This window comes from Rhinoderma darwinii, chromosome 5, assembly GCF_050947455.1.
Source record: "Rhinoderma darwinii isolate aRhiDar2 chromosome 5, aRhiDar2.hap1, whole genome shotgun sequence".
Taxonomy (NCBI): domain Eukaryota; kingdom Metazoa; phylum Chordata; class Amphibia; order Anura; family Rhinodermatidae; genus Rhinoderma; species Rhinoderma darwinii.
Window position 1 is genome coordinate 332,743,581 of NC_134691.1, and position 21,617 is coordinate 332,765,197.

At 40.7% G+C, this 21,617-nt stretch overlaps 1 protein-coding gene across 1 annotated transcript; it reads left to right on the plus strand.

Annotated features, from left to right (window-relative positions):
• The first annotated feature begins 128 nt into the window (after positions 1 to 128).
• UMAD1 (UBAP1-MVB12-associated (UMA) domain containing 1) lies at positions 129 to 21,497 on the plus strand. Its single transcript, XM_075827747.1, has 4 exons — positions 129 to 435; positions 2,170 to 2,272; positions 11,211 to 11,287; positions 17,696 to 21,497. Exons 1-4 carry the CDS (start codon positions 328 to 330, stop codon positions 17,951 to 17,953), a joined length of 546 nt encoding a protein of 181 aa, XP_075683862.1. The 5' UTR covers positions 129 to 327; the 3' UTR covers positions 17,954 to 21,497.
• Positions 21,498 to 21,617: the final 120 nt, after the last annotated feature.

A 21,617-nucleotide genomic window follows, 5' to 3' on the forward strand; every position in this document is an offset into this window, starting at 1 on the left:
TTGACATACCCAAACGTACCATACGGGCTTCACACCGACACCAACCAATCAGCATAAACCTCCTAGTCAGATCAGCCAATCAAAAGAAACGCTTCTGACGCACAGCAGAGGGAGGAGAGTCCACTCTCAAATCCCGCCGGGCAAAATTCTATGACTTTACCTCGTTAGTTCATAGCTCTATACGAGCCGGGAATATTTGTGTATTATTAACCTGATAAAATAAGGGCTTGAAAATAATATTGACTGGATTTTCATGAGAGGAATCATAAGTGACGTGGAACCTTTGTGAAGGGATGGGGGAAGTATTTTGGTGCTGGACCAAGGCGCATGCGCTTTAGGGATCGTGACGTCATATTGTTTAGTCATCTGAGTGACAGCCTAGGGGGCGTATGTTTTGTAAAGAGTGCGGAGGTCTCCCGGTCAGCTGGCGGTGAGGTAAATGGGTCTGTGGGCAGCGATCATCAGGTTGTTATGGGAATTGTTGGCTAACTGGGTAGTTTTGTTATGCGTCAGTCATTGATAAGGAGGGGTGAACCCCCCCCCCATAGAATTGTCATACCCAGTTTTAGTTGATGACTTTCGCAGTGCGATCGTGGTTCAGGCCGCCATGTTTAGGTCATTTTGTGTGCAGCTCTTCACAATAGAAGTGAGTGGTAAAAGTAGCGCAGAAGCCTTGTTCCCCTTTCTCATTGGTTGGAGGATGTAAGTCACATGATGTCTCACCAAAGTCACCGTCGAATAGAATTTTGACGCAACTCCCGGTCTGGGTTGCGGACTAATTGTGCGACATTGTATGATTTCACGTGGCCGCTAAAAAAACGCAATGTCTAAAGTCGCCGTCTAGTCCAGGAGCCAAAAATGGCTTCTGTGACAACGCCCTACAACTCGAAACGCCCCCCCCCCCACATAGCAGTAGACAAATCCCAGAATCCAAGAGGCCGATGTCCCCAAAACCTCGTCTGCTGGTGCCTAACTCTGTGTCATTGTCTGTGAAAGTCTATGATAGTTCTTCCTGTCAGGCCACTAAAAAGAAACTGTCAAACGAGGCCGGAGATATCAATCAAGAGTGAAGGGGTTAATGCTGATAGCGCCGGACTCCTCATAGATGAAAGAACACCCTGGGGTCATTTAAAGGGGTTGTACTAGAATAAAAAATGATCACCTATCCACTGGTGGATCGCTGGGACCACCACCGATCGTGAGAACGGGGGTCCCGAATTCCCCGTTTCTCCTTACTGCTCAACCGCATGGAGCGTCGTTTGCACATTCGCGGTGCTGCTCTATTCAATGTCTATAGCGGAGCTCTGTACTCATCTGTTTCCGGTGTCCCCATGGACTCTGAATTTGGTGGCACCGCGCATGTTCAACCGCCAATTCATGCGGTCAAGCAGTACGGGGGACCCGGGATCCGCGTTGTTGCGATCGGTGGGGCCCCCCAGCGATCAGATACTTACGACCGATCCTGAGGACCGGTGATCAGTGACGATTCTCTGAATATTTCTTTAATGATTAATGTGAGTGAATAAATGATCACTTTCCCTGGTACCCCCCATTCCTCCTCAGTGCACCCCCCCCCCCCCGCAATGAGTAGGGGCTTAAATTGGGAGTGGCGGCCAAGTAGATCTCTCCATATAAATTCTATAGGACGGATGGAGATGGCGGAGTGCAGCGTTTACATCAGCCCCGTAGACGGTGAGGAAGCTGTGTGCTCGTCCTCCGCATAATTCAATTCAGAATTCTCACTGCGGGTTTGGGACCCCTCGTTCTAGTGATCAAAGGAGCCCGCAGCGATCAGACCGTTATGATGGGTGATAAATGTTAATCTTGGGACAACCCCTTTAAAGTCGTCCATTGACGTCTACAAGATGAGACCTGTCCTGACTCCGGGCTTATTGATAATTACGATTTCACTGATGAGTTTCTGTGAGAAGTTGCTCGTTGTAGCTGCTTAGAATTCCCTAATATAATCTTTAGAGTCCGTTCACACTCCGTTTTTTTTACGCTGATTTTGATATGTAAACTGCTTTGGAATCAGCGCCAAAAGAGGCCCCAGATTGCCCCCTATTGATTTCAATGGGAGGCAGATGCGGAACTTTGAGGCAGGTTTTTTCGTTAATGACTCGTTCCTTGTTATTTCCAGGGTTGTTAAAAGTCTTTATGTTTTTAAAGGGCCAGCGACAAAGCTCAACAATGTTCAACTTTTTCCGGAAAAACCAAGATACAAAAAAAAATCCAGCTTCAGAGAAAGAGACGGATGGCTTTATTTTCCTGGGTAAGTGGTTGTCCTACGTAGAGACTGGTCATGCACTCAGGTCAACTCCACCTGCCCCTATTATGGTACATTGACATTGTAGACGGTAGAGGGCAATGTCTGGAAATACTGGACCGGCCCCTGTCATGAGTGATGATGTAAGGCATGGAGAGTGTTAGGCCTCATGCACACGGACGTGTTTTTGCGTCCGCAATTCATTTTCAAAAATGCGGATACATTGCGGACTCATTCATTTCCATGGGCCCACGCACACGACCGTGGTTTACATGGACTATGCGGGGGCCGCAATCCGTAAAAACCTCAGGACAAGTCCTGTTCCGGTCCGGTCCGATTGAAATAAATGCACATCTTCTGTGTACACGGCCCGTGCTGTAATCACGTGCGCGAGGCCTTAGGAATCAGTATGTGAAATCTAAACGAGGCAAAAGGTAAAAAGAAATGACCTTCAAGCAGTAAAATTAAGACAAACAAGAAGGACCAGATATTTCCCTCCATAACTAGAGCGCAGTAAACACCTTACAATGCTGGGGGGTGTTTATGTAATTCCATACATTGCCCTATAGGGGAGATCACAGCCCTGAAATCTTACCTGCTGCCAATGCAAATTCTTCTTCCATGATTCCAGTACTACTTCACATGATAAGAAGGGTTAAATATTTGTCATCTTCATCCCCATAGGAACCTATACTATAACCTATACTATATACTATAACCTTCCCCGGTTTTATGGGGCCCGTATTTGACATAACAGTATCTTTTTGGCTCATTTTTGACATTTGACACATTTCCTTCTGCTCACAAACCTCTGTGCTGCTGTTAGGCAATTGGCTGCCCCAGGAGCCTTTCCCCACTTCTTTGTCTGCAGTAGGAGACCAGGGACACCAAGCCCCTCCTGTAGACCCTCCATCCAAAAAGAGAGCACATAAATGTTTTCTGCAAAACGGTTTTCAAAAATTCCGTAATTTATGAAGAATATCTTGAGTTTTTAGTTAAAATTCTGATAATCCGGCATGGGACTATATTTGTCCCGTTCCAGATTAGTGGGATTTCTGGACCTTCAGTTGCCAAATGAAGGGAATTGTTTTGTATGACACAAATTCTTCCCATACTCCGAATACATGTTGATCGGTTTATTGGCATCCTATAAGGCTATATTCAGACGTGACTGATTTGTTGCAGATTTTCCTGCGCTGGTAGTCCCCAGCGAATTACAGTAATCGTGAATAGAGCCATGCACGTTTTCACATCCGCAGTATGCATGTTCTGTCACGGATCTGCCCCACATTCTAACGTGTATTTCACTTTTTTGCAACATAAAGGGTCAAATCCGAGGCCAGATCCGCTTGCAGCGCATAATTCGCTATATGGCATATTGCTGTTCTCTTCAGTTCCACTAGGTGGCAGCACGCATCCTGTTATTTCCCTTTATAGTCTACACATAATAGGCCAAATCTATAATTCAAAAAATTTATTGTGAGAAAACTTTACGGGTCAAAAAGTTGCATCTTACATTGCGCCGATTTTGCACAGGAAAGGCTAAGAAAAGTGGGCGTGGCCATGCGATGAATGTTCGTTTAGGCGCATTTTTAAAAAAAGGGCGCAAATTAGTGGCACAAAGGTACGGCTGTTCATAGCAGGTGTAGGAAATGAAGAAATTTAAAAGTAAACTCCAAACTCCCTGCCCCCGTGATCACCACTTCTTATCCCCAGTGCTGGGAACCTCGTGATACATCCGTATACGTTACCGCTATCAGCCGCTCCTCCTATAACGCTGCTGCGCCATTATAAGCTCCTGACACCTTTTATTTTACTTCACCGAAACCTTGTGATAGTCAGAAAAACACCAGAACAATATACTTCTCATTACTCGCGGCAGAGATTTACTTCTGTTTGTGTTGCGGTCTATAACATTGTTAGGAACCTGTTTGTCTAGGAAAGGAACGGCAATTCACATTGATCTTCTCTACAAGCTGGCACAAAGCGGGCAGCGTCCATGTCATACACAGCATGGGAGAAATGCTGCAACTTTCTAATATACTATGTGTTTCAATTCCTCACAATTTTCAAGATCTATGCTTGCTGTCAGTGAATGGTAACGTTCCTGTTACCACCCACGGAATGAACCTGTACCGACCTAATTCCTCTCACAGATGAGGGTTTGCTACAATTGTATCCAGTAATCCTTCGGAGCGAAACACGCTGAGACATTTTACCTGCACTGATACATTGTAGCAAACCATCAGGACAGAAGAGAGAGATTTGTACTGCTTATATGTTACAGAACAATGTCTAGTTGTTGTCAATGAAAAAAACATTGAGGGGGATTAATCAAAACTAGTGCAGGAGGCTGAGTCTGATTGGATGATGTGGGTGTTTGCACAAGTTTTGTTAAACCTTTCCCACTATCTGCACCCAGAAACTGGAAACCCAGCCTCGTAATATCCACGTGACACAGCGGCACGGCTTGTTACAGTGTACCGGTGCTCTCTCTTGCAGCTGTGTCCGTTAAACAGGATTGGCTAGATGGGATACAATTGTAGCAAACTCTCAGCTGTGCGAAGTATTAAAGGTGTTCCTCCCACTAAAAACATTTTGGCTTTGTTCCATTTCAAAATGCACGGGGCAAAGGTGCGCCAGCTCCTCTGTAGTATTGAATGCGACCACGCTGAGCTCCAATAGAGCGTGGAGATCCAGGGTGGTCACCAATGGGCTTGTTGCTAGGCAACCACTCAAACTCATCCAGATGCTGCCTAGGAATAGCGCCCAAATACAACATTTACCCGAACTAGAATTCCGTTACTACTGCTACTATTTTATTCCTTTTTGACACATTTGATATCACAAAATCAAGTCCCACCCTCTTTTAGAGAAATGATTGAGAAGTTGTCAGAGCCCCGCCCCCTTCTCTACTGAACATCATTATGAAGGTTATAACGTGTGCAGCTGGAGCCGATTTACTGGAGGTCATAAACCTTTTACCTTAAAATAAGAGCGGCTTCATTACTAGGAAATTCTTGAAATACCGGCATGCGATTTAAATTGTGATGATCCTGTCAGTGGAAATGTGCTGCAGCGTGATCCGCTGAGCTGAGACATGTGAAATCGCTGCAATTATTGGACATAGTAACTTTTTATCTGCTTCACCCCTAATGTGTTCTGGAATAACATAAACTCTAATATGTGTATATACCAGAGAAGTCCTCTAATCCGGCACTGTATAGTCCCACATAGGAGTTTACGTGATAATCAGCGGCTCCAGGTCTGCTGCAAACACCAATTACCGCTGATCACCGGGTAGGGTAGATCAGCGGGCGCTTAATGCAGTCATAAGATGGACAGGTCCCTCTGCCATGGACAGGTCACTATGGGGGGAGGGAGTGGCTGATAAATGGGGGTTGGTTGTTGAACATTTCCTTTAACATCCTAAATAATTGATAACGTCTCCTAGTCCTCCTGTATGTTCTCCATTCCCCTCTTACATCATCCGTGGCTCCTTGTGTGGCACACGTGGCTCCCGGTAAGGCGCTCACATGGCTCCTTGTGTGGCACACGTGGCTCACGGTAAGGCGCTCACATGGCTCCTTGTGTGGCACACGTGGCTCCCGGTAAGGCGCTCACATGGCTCCCGGTGTGGCACACGTGGCTCCCGGTAAGGCGCTCACATGGCTGCCGGTATGGCACACATGGCTCCCGGTAAGGCGCTCACATGGCTCCTTGTGTGGCACACGTGGCTCCCGGTAAGGCGCTCACATGGCTCCCGGTGTGGCACACGTGGCTCCCGGTAAGGCGCTCACATGGCTGCCGGTGTGGCACACATGGCTCCCGGAAAGGCGCTCACATGGCTCCTTGTGTGGCACACGTCGCTCCCGGTAAGGCGCTCACATGGCTCCTTGTGTGGCACACGTGGCTCCCGGTAAGGCGCTCACATGGCTCCTTGTGTGGCACACGTGGCTCCCGGTAAGGCGCTCACATGGCTCCTTGTGTGGCACACGTGGCTCCCGGTAAGGCGCTCACATGGCTCCCGGTGTGGCACACATGGCTCCCGGTAAGGCGCTCACATGGCTCCCGGTATGGCCCACGTGGCTTCCCGGTATGGCCCACGTGGCTTCCCGTATGGCAGGTACAGTGTAGACTAATCCCATTTGTTCAACATTTATTGCAAACAAATGTGCTTAATCCTAAAAAAAATTCCCTGGAGACGTCTGATCCCAGGATTATCTGTTCTGATGATTTGCAGATTATTTCTCCACTTTTTTATGTGAATTTCACTTTTTTGTATATTTAGAATTTAAAATAGTTTGCAGATTTACATTCGGTATAATCCCAGGCAGAATCGCTTGTCTTTAACATCAAGACCCAAGGACTTCACATTCTACTGAAAGAGGCGTTCTCTCCATTTGCTGTGCAGTAGAATGCATACTATCGCTCCCTGTTATCAGCCATTTCAAAATAATTGGCAAATTGACATGCAGTATTTTCCTTCCTTTTCTCCTAAACATTGGCATCAAAGCCCAAGGACTTTATCTTCACACAGTGATAAAAGGGAAAACCTACCTCTTAACCCCATGTCATTTCAAGGTCCATAATTCTGATGAGTTTCTTAATACTCATTTATATAGTGGTTAGAGCTCCCTGTATAGATTTAAAGGGGGTTGCCCCGTCCCGACACCCCTGTCCGTATGCCCTAATCGGGAATATGGACGTCAGAGAGGGGAAGACCCTGCTCGGGTCAGCCTTCTATTAGCTGGTGTTCTGGAGAACGCACCGCGACCATGTATCACATAGTGGACTTTCGTTTAAATGAGCACCTTGTAATACCACTCTTCTCCTGCAGTGGTCGCTGCTAGGGATTTCAGGTGCCAGACCAGTGTCAATCAGCTGATCACCAGTGGGTCTTCATTTTAGAGAAGGGGGTTGTGCAGATGGGAAAAACCCTTTGAATCATTAACACCTGGCTACTTGCAGCCACCAGTAGGGGGAGCTCCCTGCATACTGTTTATGCAAGAATAACACAGTATGCAGTAAGCTTCCAAGTTCCCCCTAGTGGCGGCTGTATGTAGCCACCCTGCTCCCGGCTATAAGGGTATATTGTCAAATTAATCAGCACAGAATATTGGCCCTTTTTAGGTTAAAAAGAGAAATCGTGCTCAAGTGTGGATTTAACCCCTTCTCGCTGCAGCCGTTTTTCGAATTTTCACTTTTGGTTTTTTCCTCCCCACCTTCCAAAAGCCAGTTTTTGGGTTTGTTTTTTTTCCATCAAAATTGCCGTATGAGGACTTGTTTTTTGTTGGACGAGTTGTAGATTTTCGCAGCACCATTTATTGTACCATATAATGTAGTGGGAAACTGGGGAAAAAATATTTGAGGGATGGAATAGAAAATAACAGCGATTTGCTAAATCCTTTTGGGGAGTTTTGTTTTTACGGTGTTCACTGTGTGGTAAAAACGGCATTAACTGTATTCTACTGGTGAATACGATTACGGCGATACCAAATTCATATAGTTTTTTTGATGTTTTACTATTTTTACAAGGGGAAAAAAACTGATTGTTAAAAATTAAATTTTCGTTTTGTCGCCATATTCTGAGAGCCATAACTTTTTATTTTTCCGTCGATTTTTTTTTTTAGCGGTTTGAGGGCTTATATTTTGTGGGGCGAGCTGTAGTTTCTGCTGGTACCATTTCGGGGTACATGAGACTTTTTTGGATTATTTTTTATTCCATTTTTTTTGTGGGAGATGAAGTGACCAAAAAACAGCAATTCTGGCGGTTTTAATTTTTTATGGCGTTCACCGTGCGGCCTAAGTAATGATATATTATTTCAGACTTTTATGAACGCGTCTATACTAGTTATGTTAATTTTTTTTACTTTGTGCTTGAGGGAAAATGGGAAAAGTTTTTTAAACGTTTAATTTTTTATATTTATTAGAAAAAAGCTTTATTTTACTGTTTTTCACTTTTTTTTTACTTGTCCCCCTAGGGGACTCGAACCAGCGATCGTTGGATCACTTACACCATATACTTCAATACTAATGTATTGCAGTATATTGTGATACTGACGGTCTCCTATGAAGCCCTGCCTGAGGCAGAGCTTCATAGGAGTACAAAGATGGCGGATCTGGGATCCCTCATCAGGCTCCCACACTGCCATGTCAACCAACGGCGCCCCCTGATCGTGTCACCGGGTGGGGGGCATTGGAATGTTACGGGGGTCTGCCCCCCTGTTTCTAGTAATTTAAATTCCATGGTTGCTATTGGTTCAGCCCGCGAGTCTGCTCCATATTCCCCCACCAGACGTGCGCCATATATATACGGCGGATGTATATATAAGGCATTAACTCCAAAGTCTATGGATCTAACAGCGAATTGACGTCCACATTTCGATGTCCCGTAACTGATCAGGAGGGGCGTTCCGTGACTACAGGACTTTGTATGGGGTCATAGAGCAGAAAGACTGGACAGAACAGTCCTGCTGAACCGGGATGACTGAGAAGTCCGTGTTTACATTGCATTGTATGTGTAGGGTTCATGGTTTTGTCTCTTACAGGCCCAACCTGCATCTGAGACATTGCCAGGGCTTACTATGGAATGTATACGTGAATATATTTAAAGGGCCACTAATCCTGTTGTTGAGCGCTTATAATGTGAAGCAGCGAAGAACATTACAGTCACTTCTCAGGGATACCACTCGGCCAGTCCAATGTTCTGAGTGCGTGGGCTTGTTCGTGCATTCCTGCTCTTTGCTAAAAGGGGGTTGTCTAGTTTAGAGAATCTTTTTCATACACCCTATTAGGGAATTTGGAGTTAATAGAAAGGGGTCCCCTGTTTAGGATCCTCATCTCTTGGGGGGAGGGTTTACATAGGTCGTCTCTCTCTGGAGGACCTGTCCTGTCCTGCATTACACCGATAACTCGTGAATGTGTAATGCATAGTTTTTCCTGTGGTGGCGCTACAGGAAAATTGAACACTTACTGCCTGGTTTTCCCACAGATCACTGCTGATCGCTGGAGGACCCAGCAGGTGGACACTTTGTAATCAGCTCATTGTCAAACCACCCTTATAACAAGTAGGGATTTAAATGGTACTAAAAACCTGCCCTGCTCTCAACTGCAGGGCTCGTTATTAGAGAGCGCTCTGATACTCTATAATTAGCCGGGCGCCTGGGTCAGTTGGACTTGATCAAGACAGGTTTTCAGCCACTGGATGTAAAAAAGAATATTTCCATTAACTGACCGCAAGCAGAGATCTTAAAGCATACCTAACCTTTCAGGTGACTTTACAGAATAAGCTGTCATATATGTGTACATCAGGAATAACACTATTTCTGGCCATTACATGACTTGTATATGGAAATTTTTAGCAGTTTTCCCCCTCTGGGGTAAGATATAACACTTACTAGAAGCTGCAGCATGGAGAACATCATACAGCAGTAGTGAGCAGTGTAGCTATACATCTAGCAGCCGGGTGAAATGTAACACTTACTAGAAGAAGCAGCGGCATGGAGGACATTATAAAGTGGTAATAATCAATGTAGCTGTGAATACAACACTGGGGAGAAATATTAATAGAAGCCGCAGCAACATGGAAGGGATTATACAGCAGTAATTAGCAGTGTAGCTGTGAATGTATATTCGAAAATCTCATTTTTTCATTATACAAGAAATAAGCTTTATTTACATAAACACATAAAACTCTTAGGCCATATTCATACAAACGGATGTCAAATCGACTGTAAAAAGATGACGTTTCTCACGGCCGATCTGCACCCGTGCGGGACCTGTTTTCACGGATCCCTCATAGACTTGAGTCTATTGAGGGATCCGGGAATACGGGCAAATATAGGACATGTCCTATCTTCTCACGGGCCGTTCACGCGGTACATTAAAATAACGACCATGTGACTAGCCCCTTAGAGCTGAATTGATTTTAACACAGTCGCATGACGGCTGTTAAAAAAAACGGACGTCAGATGGCACATTAGCCCTTATTTGGTCTATATTCACACGGCCGTGTTCGGTTGAGATACAGACCATATGTCGGCCGCGTTTCCCGGATCGACCACAGTTCCGGGAGCCGGAGTTCCCAGCATCATCGTTATGTATAATGCTGGGAGTCCCCGCCTGCCCGCGGGAATACTGGCCCGTACTGTAATCATGTTTTCATTATGGGACGGTTTTTCCGCGGAGAGGCAGGGACTCCTAGCATCATAGATGTCTATGATGCTAGGAACCCCGACTCCCTGAACTGTGGTCAGTCCGGGAAATACTGCCGACCTATGTCAGAATAAAACTAAAAAAGTCACGACTGTCAGAATGTGGGGAGGCAAAAACCAAAAATCTCTGGGTCCTGGAGGCCAAAACTGGACGTGTCCTTAAATGCGTACTCCAGACCTTATGAATAAATGATAGATCTGTGGGGGGTCCAACCTCTGGGACACCCAACAAATGCTAAAATGAGGGACCCTACTCGCCCACCCCTTCCCACCATCCATCCGTGGTATAGAGTGGTGGCCGAGCATGGGATGGAAACCCTGACCGATCAAACAATTATGCCACGGAAATGGTAATGGCTGTAATATCTTTTTGAAGGGTCAAACCCTTTACATTTTGATCATGATAATTATTACATCTTTATAGATGTTTTACAGTAAAATTCCTTTAATCCAGCGTCCAATAGTCCGGCACTGGTACTGCAAAATACTCCGGTTTTTCACACATAATATACTAGTGATAGGAGAGGTATTTTATTTTCCCGGAGTGTTTCTGTCCTTACAGGTAAAAGTTTTCTATATTTTTCTGTGGCCGCCTGATAGTCCAGAATATTATATAATCCCACACCTACTGGATTACAGGAATTTTCTCGTACCTTGGGCTATGAGAGGATCATATTTTCCATTCTCCTGAGATATAGATCATGTAACATTCCTTGTGTTTTGTACAGGACAGACTCCGGCTGAGCGGAGGGACAGTGCACCCCCTTTTCCTGGGACCGACCTCTCCTACAATCTGCCTTACCAGGTAATGTAGAACCGTTTCTTGTGCTCCGCATCTCAGGCAATGCTTTTTGCCTTTGGTTCACTGCCAACTTCCCTGAGTCTTTCAGAATTAAAAGCTTTGGAATCCAAGAAAGGTCAATGAATAATGGACGTGTATGAGTTTCAAGTGAGCGGTGTCGCCGGGGTTCTCGAAGCATGGAAGATTCAAGAAATTCTTACATCGAAAATCCTCCGCAGAGTTTACTCCTACTGGAGTGGAATCACATACAGTGTTACAGATTTACTGCACTCTGTGTAATTCAATGGATGCAAATCAAAATAAACTGTTACATGTTAATTGTATAACTTGTAACTTTGTACATAGGGGGGCAGTATTATAGTAGTTCTATTCTTGTACAGGAGGGAGTATTATAGTAGTTATATTCTTGTATATAGGAGCAGTATTATAGTAGTTCTATTCTTGTATATAGGGAGTATTATAGTAGTTATATTCTTGTATATAGGGGCAGTATTATAGTAGTTATATTCTTGTATATAGGGGCAGTATTATAGTAGTTATATTCTTGTATATAGGGGCAGTATTATAGTAGTTATATTCTTGTATATAGGGGCAGTATTATAGTAGTTATATTCTTGTATATAGGGGGCAGTATTATAGTAGTTATATTCTTGTATATAGGGGCAGTATTATAGTTTTATATTCTTGTATATAGGGGGCAGTATTATAGTAGTTATATTCTTGTATATAGGAGCAGTATTATAGTAGTTATATTCTTGTATATAGGGGCAGTATTACAGTAGTTATATTCTTGTATATAGGGGGGCAGTATTATAGTAGTTATATTCTTGTATATAGGAGCAGTATTATAGTAGTTATATTCTTGTATATAGGGGCAGTATTATAGTAGTTATATTCTTGTATATAGGGGGGCAGTATTATAGTAGTTATATTCTTGTATATAGGAGCAGTATTATAGTAGTTATATTCTTGTATATAGGGGCAGTATTATAGTAGTTATATTCTTGTATATAGGGGCAGTATTATAGTAGTTATATTCTTGTATATAGGGGCAGTATTATAGTAGTTATATTCTTGTATATAGGAGCAGTATTATAGTAGTTCTATTCTTGTACATAAGGGGCAGTATTATAGTAGTTCTATTCTTGTACATAAGGGGCAGTATTATAGTAGTTATATTCTTGTATATAGGGAGCAGTATTATAGTAGTTATATTCTTGTACATAGGAGCAGTATTATAGTAGTTATATTCTTGTATATAGGGAGCAGTATTATAGTAGTTATATTCTTGTATATAGGAGACAGTATTATAGTAGTTATATTCTTGTATATAGGGAGCAGTATTATAGTAGTTATATTCTTGTACATAGGAGCAGTATTATAGTAGTTATATTCTTGTATATAGGGAGCAGTATTATAGTAGTTATATTCTTGTATATAGGGGCAGTGTTGTAGTAGTTATATTCTTGTATATAGGGGGCAGTATTATAGTAGTTATATTCTTGTATATAGGGGGCAGTGTTATAGTAGTTATATTCTTGTATATAGGGGCAGTATTATAGTAGTTATATTCTTGTATATAGGGGGCAGTATTTTAGTAGTTATATTCTTGTACATAGGGGCAGTATTATAGTAGTTATATTCTTGTACAGGAGGGAGTATTGTAGTAGTTATATTCTTGTATATAGGGGCAGTATTATAGTCGTTATATTGTATATAGGGGCAGTATTATAGTAGTTATATTCTTGTATATAGGAGCAGTATTATAGTAGTTATATTCTTGTATATAGGGGCAGTATTATAGTAGTTATATTCTTGTGTATATAGGGGGCAGTAGTATAGTAGTTATATTCTTGTAAATAGGGGCAGTATTATAGTAGTTCTTGTATATAGGGGCAAGTATTATAGTAGTTATATTCTTGTATATAGGGACAGTATTATAGTAGTTATATTCTTGTACATAGGGGCAGTATTATAGTAGTTATATTCTTGTATATAGGAGCAGTATTATAGTAGTTATATTCTTGTATATAGGAGCAGTATTATAGTAGTTATATTCTTGTATATAGGAGCAGTATTATAGTAGTTATATTCTTGTATATAGGAGCAGTATTCTAGTAGTTATATTCTTGTATATAGGGGCAGTATTATAGTAGTTATATTCTTGTATATAGGGGGCAGTAGTATAGTAGTTATATTCTTGTAAATAGGGGGCAGTATTATAGTAGTTCTTGTATATAGGGGGCAGTATTATAGTAGTTATATTCTTGTATATAGGAGCAGTATTACAGTAGTTATATTCTTGTACATAGGAGCAGTATTATAGTAGTTATATTCTTGTATATAGGGAGCAGTATTATAGTAGTTATATTCTTGTATATAGGGGCAGTGTTATAGTAGTTATATTCTTGTATATAGGGGGCAGTATTATAGTAGTTATATTCTTGTATATAGGGGGCAGTGTTATAGTAGTTATATTCTTGTATATAGGAGCAATATTATAGTTATATTCTTGTATATAGGAGCAGTATTATAGTAGTTATATTCTTGTATATAGGAGCAGTATTATAGTAGTTATATTCTTGTATATAGGGGCAGTATTATAGTAGTTATATTCTTGTATATAGGGGCAGTATTATAGTAGTTATATTCTTGTATAATGGGAGCAGTATTATAGTAGTTATATTCTTGTATATAGGGGACAGTATTATAGTAGTTATATTCTTGTATATAAGGGGCAGTATTATAGTAGTTATATTCTTGTATATAGGGGCAGTATTATAGTAGTTATATTCTTGTATATAGGGGGCAGTGTTATAGTAGTTATATTCTTGTATATAGGGGCAGTGTTGTAGTAGTTATATTCTTGTATATAGGGGCAGTGTTGTAGTAGTTATATTCTTGTATATAGGGGGCAGTATTATAGTAGTTATATTCTTGTATATAGGGGCAGTATTATAGTAGTTATATTCTTGTATATAGGGGCAGTATAATAGTAGTTATATTCTTGTATATAGGGGCAGTATTATAGTAGTTATATTCTTGTATATAGGGGCAGTATAATAGTAGTTATATTCTTGTACATAGGGGCAGTATTATAGTAGTTATATTCTTGTATATAGGAGCAGTATTATAGTAGTTATATTCTTGTATATAGGAGCAGTATTATAGTAGTTATATTCTTGTATATAGGAGCAGTATTATAGTAGTTATATTCTTGTATATAGGGACAGTATTATAGTAGTTATATTCCCTTATATAGGAGCAGTATTATAGTAGTTATATTCTTGTATATAGGAGCAGTATTATAGTAGTTCTATTCTTGTATATAGGAGCAGTATTATAGTAGTTATATTCTTGTATATAGGGGCAGTATTATAGTAGTTATATTCTTGTATATAGGGGGCAGTAGTATAGTAGTTATATTCTTGTATATAGGGTGCAGTATTATAGTAGTTATATTCTTGTATATAGGGGCAGTATTATAGTAGTTATATTCTTGTATATAGGGGCAGTGTTATAGTAGTTATATTCTTGTATATAGGGGCAGTATAATAGTAGTTATATTCTTGTATATAAGGGCAGTATTATAGTAGTTATATTCTTGTATATAGGAGCAATATTATAGTTATTTTCTTGTATATAGGAGCAGTATTATAGTAGTTATATTCTTGTATATAGGAGCAGTATTATAGTAGTTATATTCTTGTATATAGGGGCAGTATTATAGTAGTTATATTCTTGTATATAGGAGCAGTATTATAGTAGTTATATTCTTGTATATGGGATCAGTATTATAGTAGTTATATTCTTGTATATAGGGGCAGTATTATAGTAGTTATATTCTTGTATATAGGAGCATTATTATAGTAGTTATATTCTTGTATATAGGAGCAGTATTATAGTAGTTATATTCTTGTATATAGGGGCAGTATTATAGTAGTTATATTCTTGTATATAGGGGGCAGTAGTATAGTAGTTATATTCTTGTACATAGGGGGCAGTATTATAGTAGTTATATTCTTGTACATAGGAGCAGTGTTATAGTAGTTATATTCTTGTATATACGGGTAGTATTATAGTAGTTCTATTCTTGTATATAGGAGGCAGTATTATAGTAGTTATATTCTTGTACATAGGAGCAGTGTTATAGTAGTTATATTCTTGTATATAGGGGCAGTATTATAGTAGTTATATTCTTGTATATAGGGGTCAGTATTATAGTAGTTATATTCTTGTATAAGGGGGCAGTATTATAGTAGTTATATTCTTGTAAATAGGAGCAGTATTATAGTAGTTATATTCTTGTACATAGGGGCAGTATTATAGTAGTTATATTCTTGTACATAGGGGCAGTATTATAGTAGTTATATTCTTGTACATAGGGGCAGTATTATAGTAGTTATATTCTTGTATATAGGGGGCTTTATTATAGTAGTTATATTCTTGTATATAGGAGGCAGTATTATAGTAGTTATATTCTTGTATATAGGGGGCAGTATTATAGTCGTTATATTCTTGTATATAGGAGCAGTATTATAGTAGTTATATTCTTGTATATAGGAGCAGTATTATAGTAGTTCTATTCTTGTATATAGGAGGCAGTATTATAGTCGTTATATTCTTGTATATAGGGGCAGTATTATAGTGTTATATTCTTGTATATAGGGGGCTGTATTATAGTAGTTATATTCTTGTATATAGGCGGCAGTATTATAGTAGTTATATTCTTGTACATAGGGGCAGTATTATAGTAGTTATATTCTTGTATATAGGGGGCAGTATTATAGTAGTTATATTCTTGTATATAGTGGCAGTATTATAGTAGTTATATTCTTGTATATAGAGCAGTATTATAGTAGTTATATTCTTGTATATAGAGCAGTATTATAGTAGTTATATTCTTGTATATAGGGGGCAGTATTATAGTCGTTATATTCTTGTATATAGGAGCAGTATTATAGTAGTTATATTCTTGTATATAGGAGCAGTATTATAGTAGTTCTATTCTTGTATATAGGAGGCAGTATTATAGTCGTTATATTCTTGTATATAGGGGCAGTATTATAGTGTTATATTCTTGTATATAGGGGGCTGTATTATAGTAGTTATATTCTTGTATATAGGCGGCAGTATTATAGTAGTTATATTCTTGTACATAGGGGCAGTATTATAGTAGTTATATTCTTGTATATAGGGGGCAGTATTATAGTAGTTATATTCTTGTATATAGTGGCAGTATTATAGTAGTTATATTCTTGTATATAGAGCAGTATTATAGTAGTTATATTCTTGTATATAGAGCAGTATTATAGTAGTTATATTCTTGTATATAGGGGGCAGTATTATAGTAGTTATATTCTTGTATATAGAGCAGTATTATAGTAGTTATATTCTTGTATATAGTGGCAGTATTATAGTAGTTATATTTTTGTATATAGGGGGCAGTATTATAGTAGTTATATTCTTGTATATATGGACAGTATTTTAGTAGTTATATTCTTGTATATAGTGGCAGTATTATAGTAGTTATATTCTTGTATATAGGGGGCAGTATTATAGTAGTTATATTTTTGTATATAGGGGGCAGTATTTTAGTAGTTATGAGGAATTGAGCAAAAACAATTTAGTTAAATGTCTTTACCATATAAGTTATCAGTCACATTGTGCAAATTGTGTGACTCTTTCTGCTTTTCGTGCAGTGGTATAATATGGGGTCCACGTAATTTATCTCCATGTATGGAAAGGAGAACCGCTTATCTCCACTCATTGCTTCCTCCACTTTCACAGAATTTCCTCCGCTGTCATAAATAGGAAATTAACCGCTCCCTTTGTATATTTGGTTTTATTTAACGGATGTTCATGGAGATTGTGCGTTAAATACTCAGGTTGTGTTGGAGTTATTGGGATTATTATTACATTGCTTGATGGTATGCAACAAAATTAATGCCAGATTAGAAGGAATTTGCCCAGCACCTGACAACCTTGACATAGATGGATATGAGATAGATAGAGATGAGACATTTATTATTTATTTCAGTTACTTATATAGCGCCAACATATTCCGCAGCGCTGTACAGAGGTCCTCACTTACTGTCCCCATTGGTGCTCAGAATCTAAGTTCCCCATCAGTATGTTTTTGGGGTGTGGGAGGAAACCGTAGTACCCCGAGGAGACCCACGCAAACACGGAGAACATACAAACTCCACGCAGATGTTGTCCTGGGTTGATTTGAGCGGCTGGCTATTGCCTGTGTCCAATAGTTCAGAAGTTTGTTTTTTTAAATCCGGCGCCTAGTTTATTTGCGTCTTGTGAATTCTTCTGTATTAGCATTGCGTAACTATTGTCGTTTTGATACGCAGTTGGAGCAGCATATGTTCCTCATCTATTTCTACCTTTTTGGTTTTCTAGTTGTCGCCAGGAAACTTCTCGCAGGTCAACAGCAATGACTCCGGTTCTGCCAAAGTGACCAGTGAGGCCTCAGAAGGTAACCCAGCCATGGCCGATTTGCTCAACGACATCCCCTTCATCCTGGCCCCCCATGTCCAGGAGGTACAGAACATCTGCCAGGAGCTGCCGGAGCCGGGCCCTGTATACAGCCTGGACGAGACGTTTGCCAGGTTCCATTACGACTTCACCTTGGAGAACTCTGTGCTGTGTGGACGCTGAGCCCTGGCTGTGTCTTATTTTTTTTTCAGGGACTATTCTCACCTGTTCAGGCACTTTATATGTGTGATCGTTTCTTATCCTGTCTGTGCTGCTGATGACTTCAAAGGAAAATGACAACCTCCATCCTAACATCACCGCGGCTGTGTGGGCTGAACCACCATGCATCATTTTCATTGCTAACAAGTCGCTACTTCACGGAGGATGGTGAATATTATTTTTCCATTAGAGGACTATGGTTAAACTGAGAGATAGAGGTGGTGGAAAACTTTCTTTATGTAAATTTCAATGACATTGGACTGGAGGATTGAATAATGCTATTTATTGTAGTCTGACGTCCTAGAGCAGTTCTCATCCATTCAATTCACCTTATATTGTGCAATAAGACTCCATACTACAGTTTATATGTAAAATTAATCTCTATAACAAGTTGTGTCACTGTGTACATACATTACTTATCCTGTACTGATCCTGAGTTTCATCCTGTATTATACTCCAGAGCTGCACTCACTATTCTGCAGGTGGAGTCACTGTGTACATACATTACTGATCCTGAGTTACATCCTGTATTATCCTCCAGAGCTGCACTCGCTATTCTGCTGGTGGAGTCACTGTGTACATACATTACATTACTTATCCTGTACTGATCCTGAGTTACACCCTGTATTATACTCCAGAGCTGTTCTCACTATTCTGCTGGTGGAGTCACTGTGTATATACATTATATTACTTATCCTGTACTGATCCTGAGTTATATCCTGTATTATACTCCAGAGCTGCACTCACTATTCTGCTGGTGGAGTCACTGTGTACATACATTACATTATTATCCTGTACTGATCCTGGGTTACATCCTGTATTATACTCCAGAGCTGCACTCACTATTCTGCTGGTGGAGTCACTGTGTACATACATTACATTACTTATCCTGTACTGATCCTGACTTACATCCTGTATTATACTCCAAAGCTGCACTCACTATTCTGCTGGTGGAGTCACTGTGTACATACATTACATTACTTATCCTGTACTGATCCTGAGTTACACCCTGTATTATACTCCAGAGCTGCAGTCACTATTCTGCAGGTGGAGTCACTGTGTACATACATTACTGATCCTGAGTTACATCCTGTATTATACTCCAGAGCTGCACTCACTATTCTGCAGGTGGAGTCACTGTGTACATACATTACTGATCCTGAGTTACATCCTGTATTATACTCCAGAGCTGCACTCACTATTCTGCTGGTGGAGTCACTGTGTACATACATTACATTACTTATCCTGTACTGATCCTGAGTTATATCCTGTATTATACTCCAGAGCTGCACTCACTATTCTGCTGGTGGAGTCACTGTGTACATACATTACATTACTTATCCTGTACTGATCCTGAGTTACACCCTGTATTATACTCCAGAGCTGCAGTCACTATTCTGCTGATGGAGTCACTGTGTACATACATTACTGATCCTGAGTTACATCCTGTATTATCCTCCAGAGCTGCACTCGCTATTCTGCTGGTGGAGTCACTGTGTACATACATTACATTACTTATCCTGTACTGATCCTGAGTTACACCCTGTATTATACTCCAGAGCTGTTCTCACTATTCTGCTGGTGGAGTCACTGTGTATATACATTATATTACTTATCCTGTACTGATCCTGAGTTATATCCTGTATTATACTCCAGAGCTGCACTCACTATTCTGCTGGTGGAGTCACTGTGTACATACATTACATTACTTATCCTGTACTGATCCTGACTTACATCCTGTATTATACTCCAAAGCTGCACTCACTATTCTGCTGGTGGAGTCACTGTGTACATACATTACATTACTTATCCTGTACTGATCCTGACTTACATCCTGTATTAAACACCACAGCCGCAGTCACAATTCTGCAGCTCCAGAGCTGAAATCTCTCAGCATTCCCAACTATCTTCAGGTCTGCACAGAGCTTGTGCCGGAGAAATGTCCGCTTCACTTATGTCATGTATCAAAAACTGTCCCCCTTCATTATGGGAGCTTAGCTAAGCTGTTAGGCGTGTTAGACAACAAGCATGCTGTTTCCAGGGACAAACAGCAGAATAGGGAGTGCAGCTCGGAAGTATAATACAGCATGTAACTCCGTATTAGTACAAGATAAGTAATGTAATGTTTTTATAAAGTGTCTCAACTTTTACATACATTATCTATAAACTGTAAAATGGTGTTCAAAGGTATATATGCCCCTTAAAGGCTATTGAACAAGCCTTTTTTTTTTTTTATTCTGCAAGTTCCCAACCCTATAGTCTGAGGAGAACCACTACTTAGAGATGTGATAACCCCTTTATTTATCAGTGTAGAGGCGCCGCAGAGCAGTTTTCATGCTGGAGTTTTGCTGGCGCCTGTGAATTACAATGGTGCCCATCAGTTTCAGTTGGCGCCATGTATTGCTTCATTTCCTTTGCAGCTCTTTTAACATATGGTTCGATGCGGTGATAATTGCGGGGGTCCCACTGCTGCAGATAGATGTGGAGGGGATTATCCATGTAACATTACAAATTAATGAATGGGTGTTGTTGCCTGGGCTGACTGATATGGCTAATAGAGTGAGCTCCCAATTAGGGGAACCCTCCTCTATTACCTCAGAAGACCCTTTTAATATATTCTCCCTGATTAGTCTTCTTGGTTTTATAGGGGGTTTCTCAGATTATAGCTTCAGGATCTGCATAAAATATAGTATTTCTAGAGATTGCTCTGTCACTCCCTTCTCAGTTGCCTTCACCTACGTCCGTCCTTCTGTATATGGCCCCATGTCCTGGTGGAGAGGGGTCTGATGCGATTTCAACCTCCGTTATCCCTATTGCTATTTCACTTTTACTGGTTCTCATGATTTCATGCACTACAGAATAGGTCAGCAATACAAATAAAGCAAACCATTATCATGTCTTATTGATTCTAATATAAAGCGAGGACCCCTTTGGCTACATTCACACAAGTGTATCAGATTCACGTGCATGAAAAATGCATTATGCATCGTTGAGTATTTTTTTTCAATTGAATTGATGCGCAAATCGCGCACCGCACACGGATGTGCATGTGTGTGCGGTGCGTGGTTTTCACACACCCATTTAGGGCATGCTGTGAGTTTCACGCAGCGGACACTCACATGTGTGTACGGCCCCATTGAAATCAATGGGTCCGTGTGCTGCATGTCATTTCCATGCGCAGCACACAGACTTTATTCACGTTCTTGTGAATGGGCCCTAAGGGCCCCGGAGTTCGGACCACCCACCAATTACACATTACATTTTTACAGCACGGACACCCCTCTGTAGCGATACGGAAGGGTGTCCACGGTAAACAGAACTGAATGGATCTGTAATTGCGGACCGTACTACGGTCCGCAATTACCAAGAGTTTTATGGCCGTGTGCATGGGGCTGTACGCTGAGCACTGCAGACATGAAAGGAAATGTTCTGAGGAAGCTCACACTTCATCTCTGCCTACAAGTGTCATGTTTTCTGCTTCTGAACATAAAACTTACGCTCCGTCTCAGTGTGTCAGTGTTTATCCTGTGTCATTCGCTCTAACCATATGTAGATTTTATCAGCGCACTAGACTGAAGGAGGAGGAAGGTGGTCGTAATACACTAAAGAAAATGTGTACAACATTAAC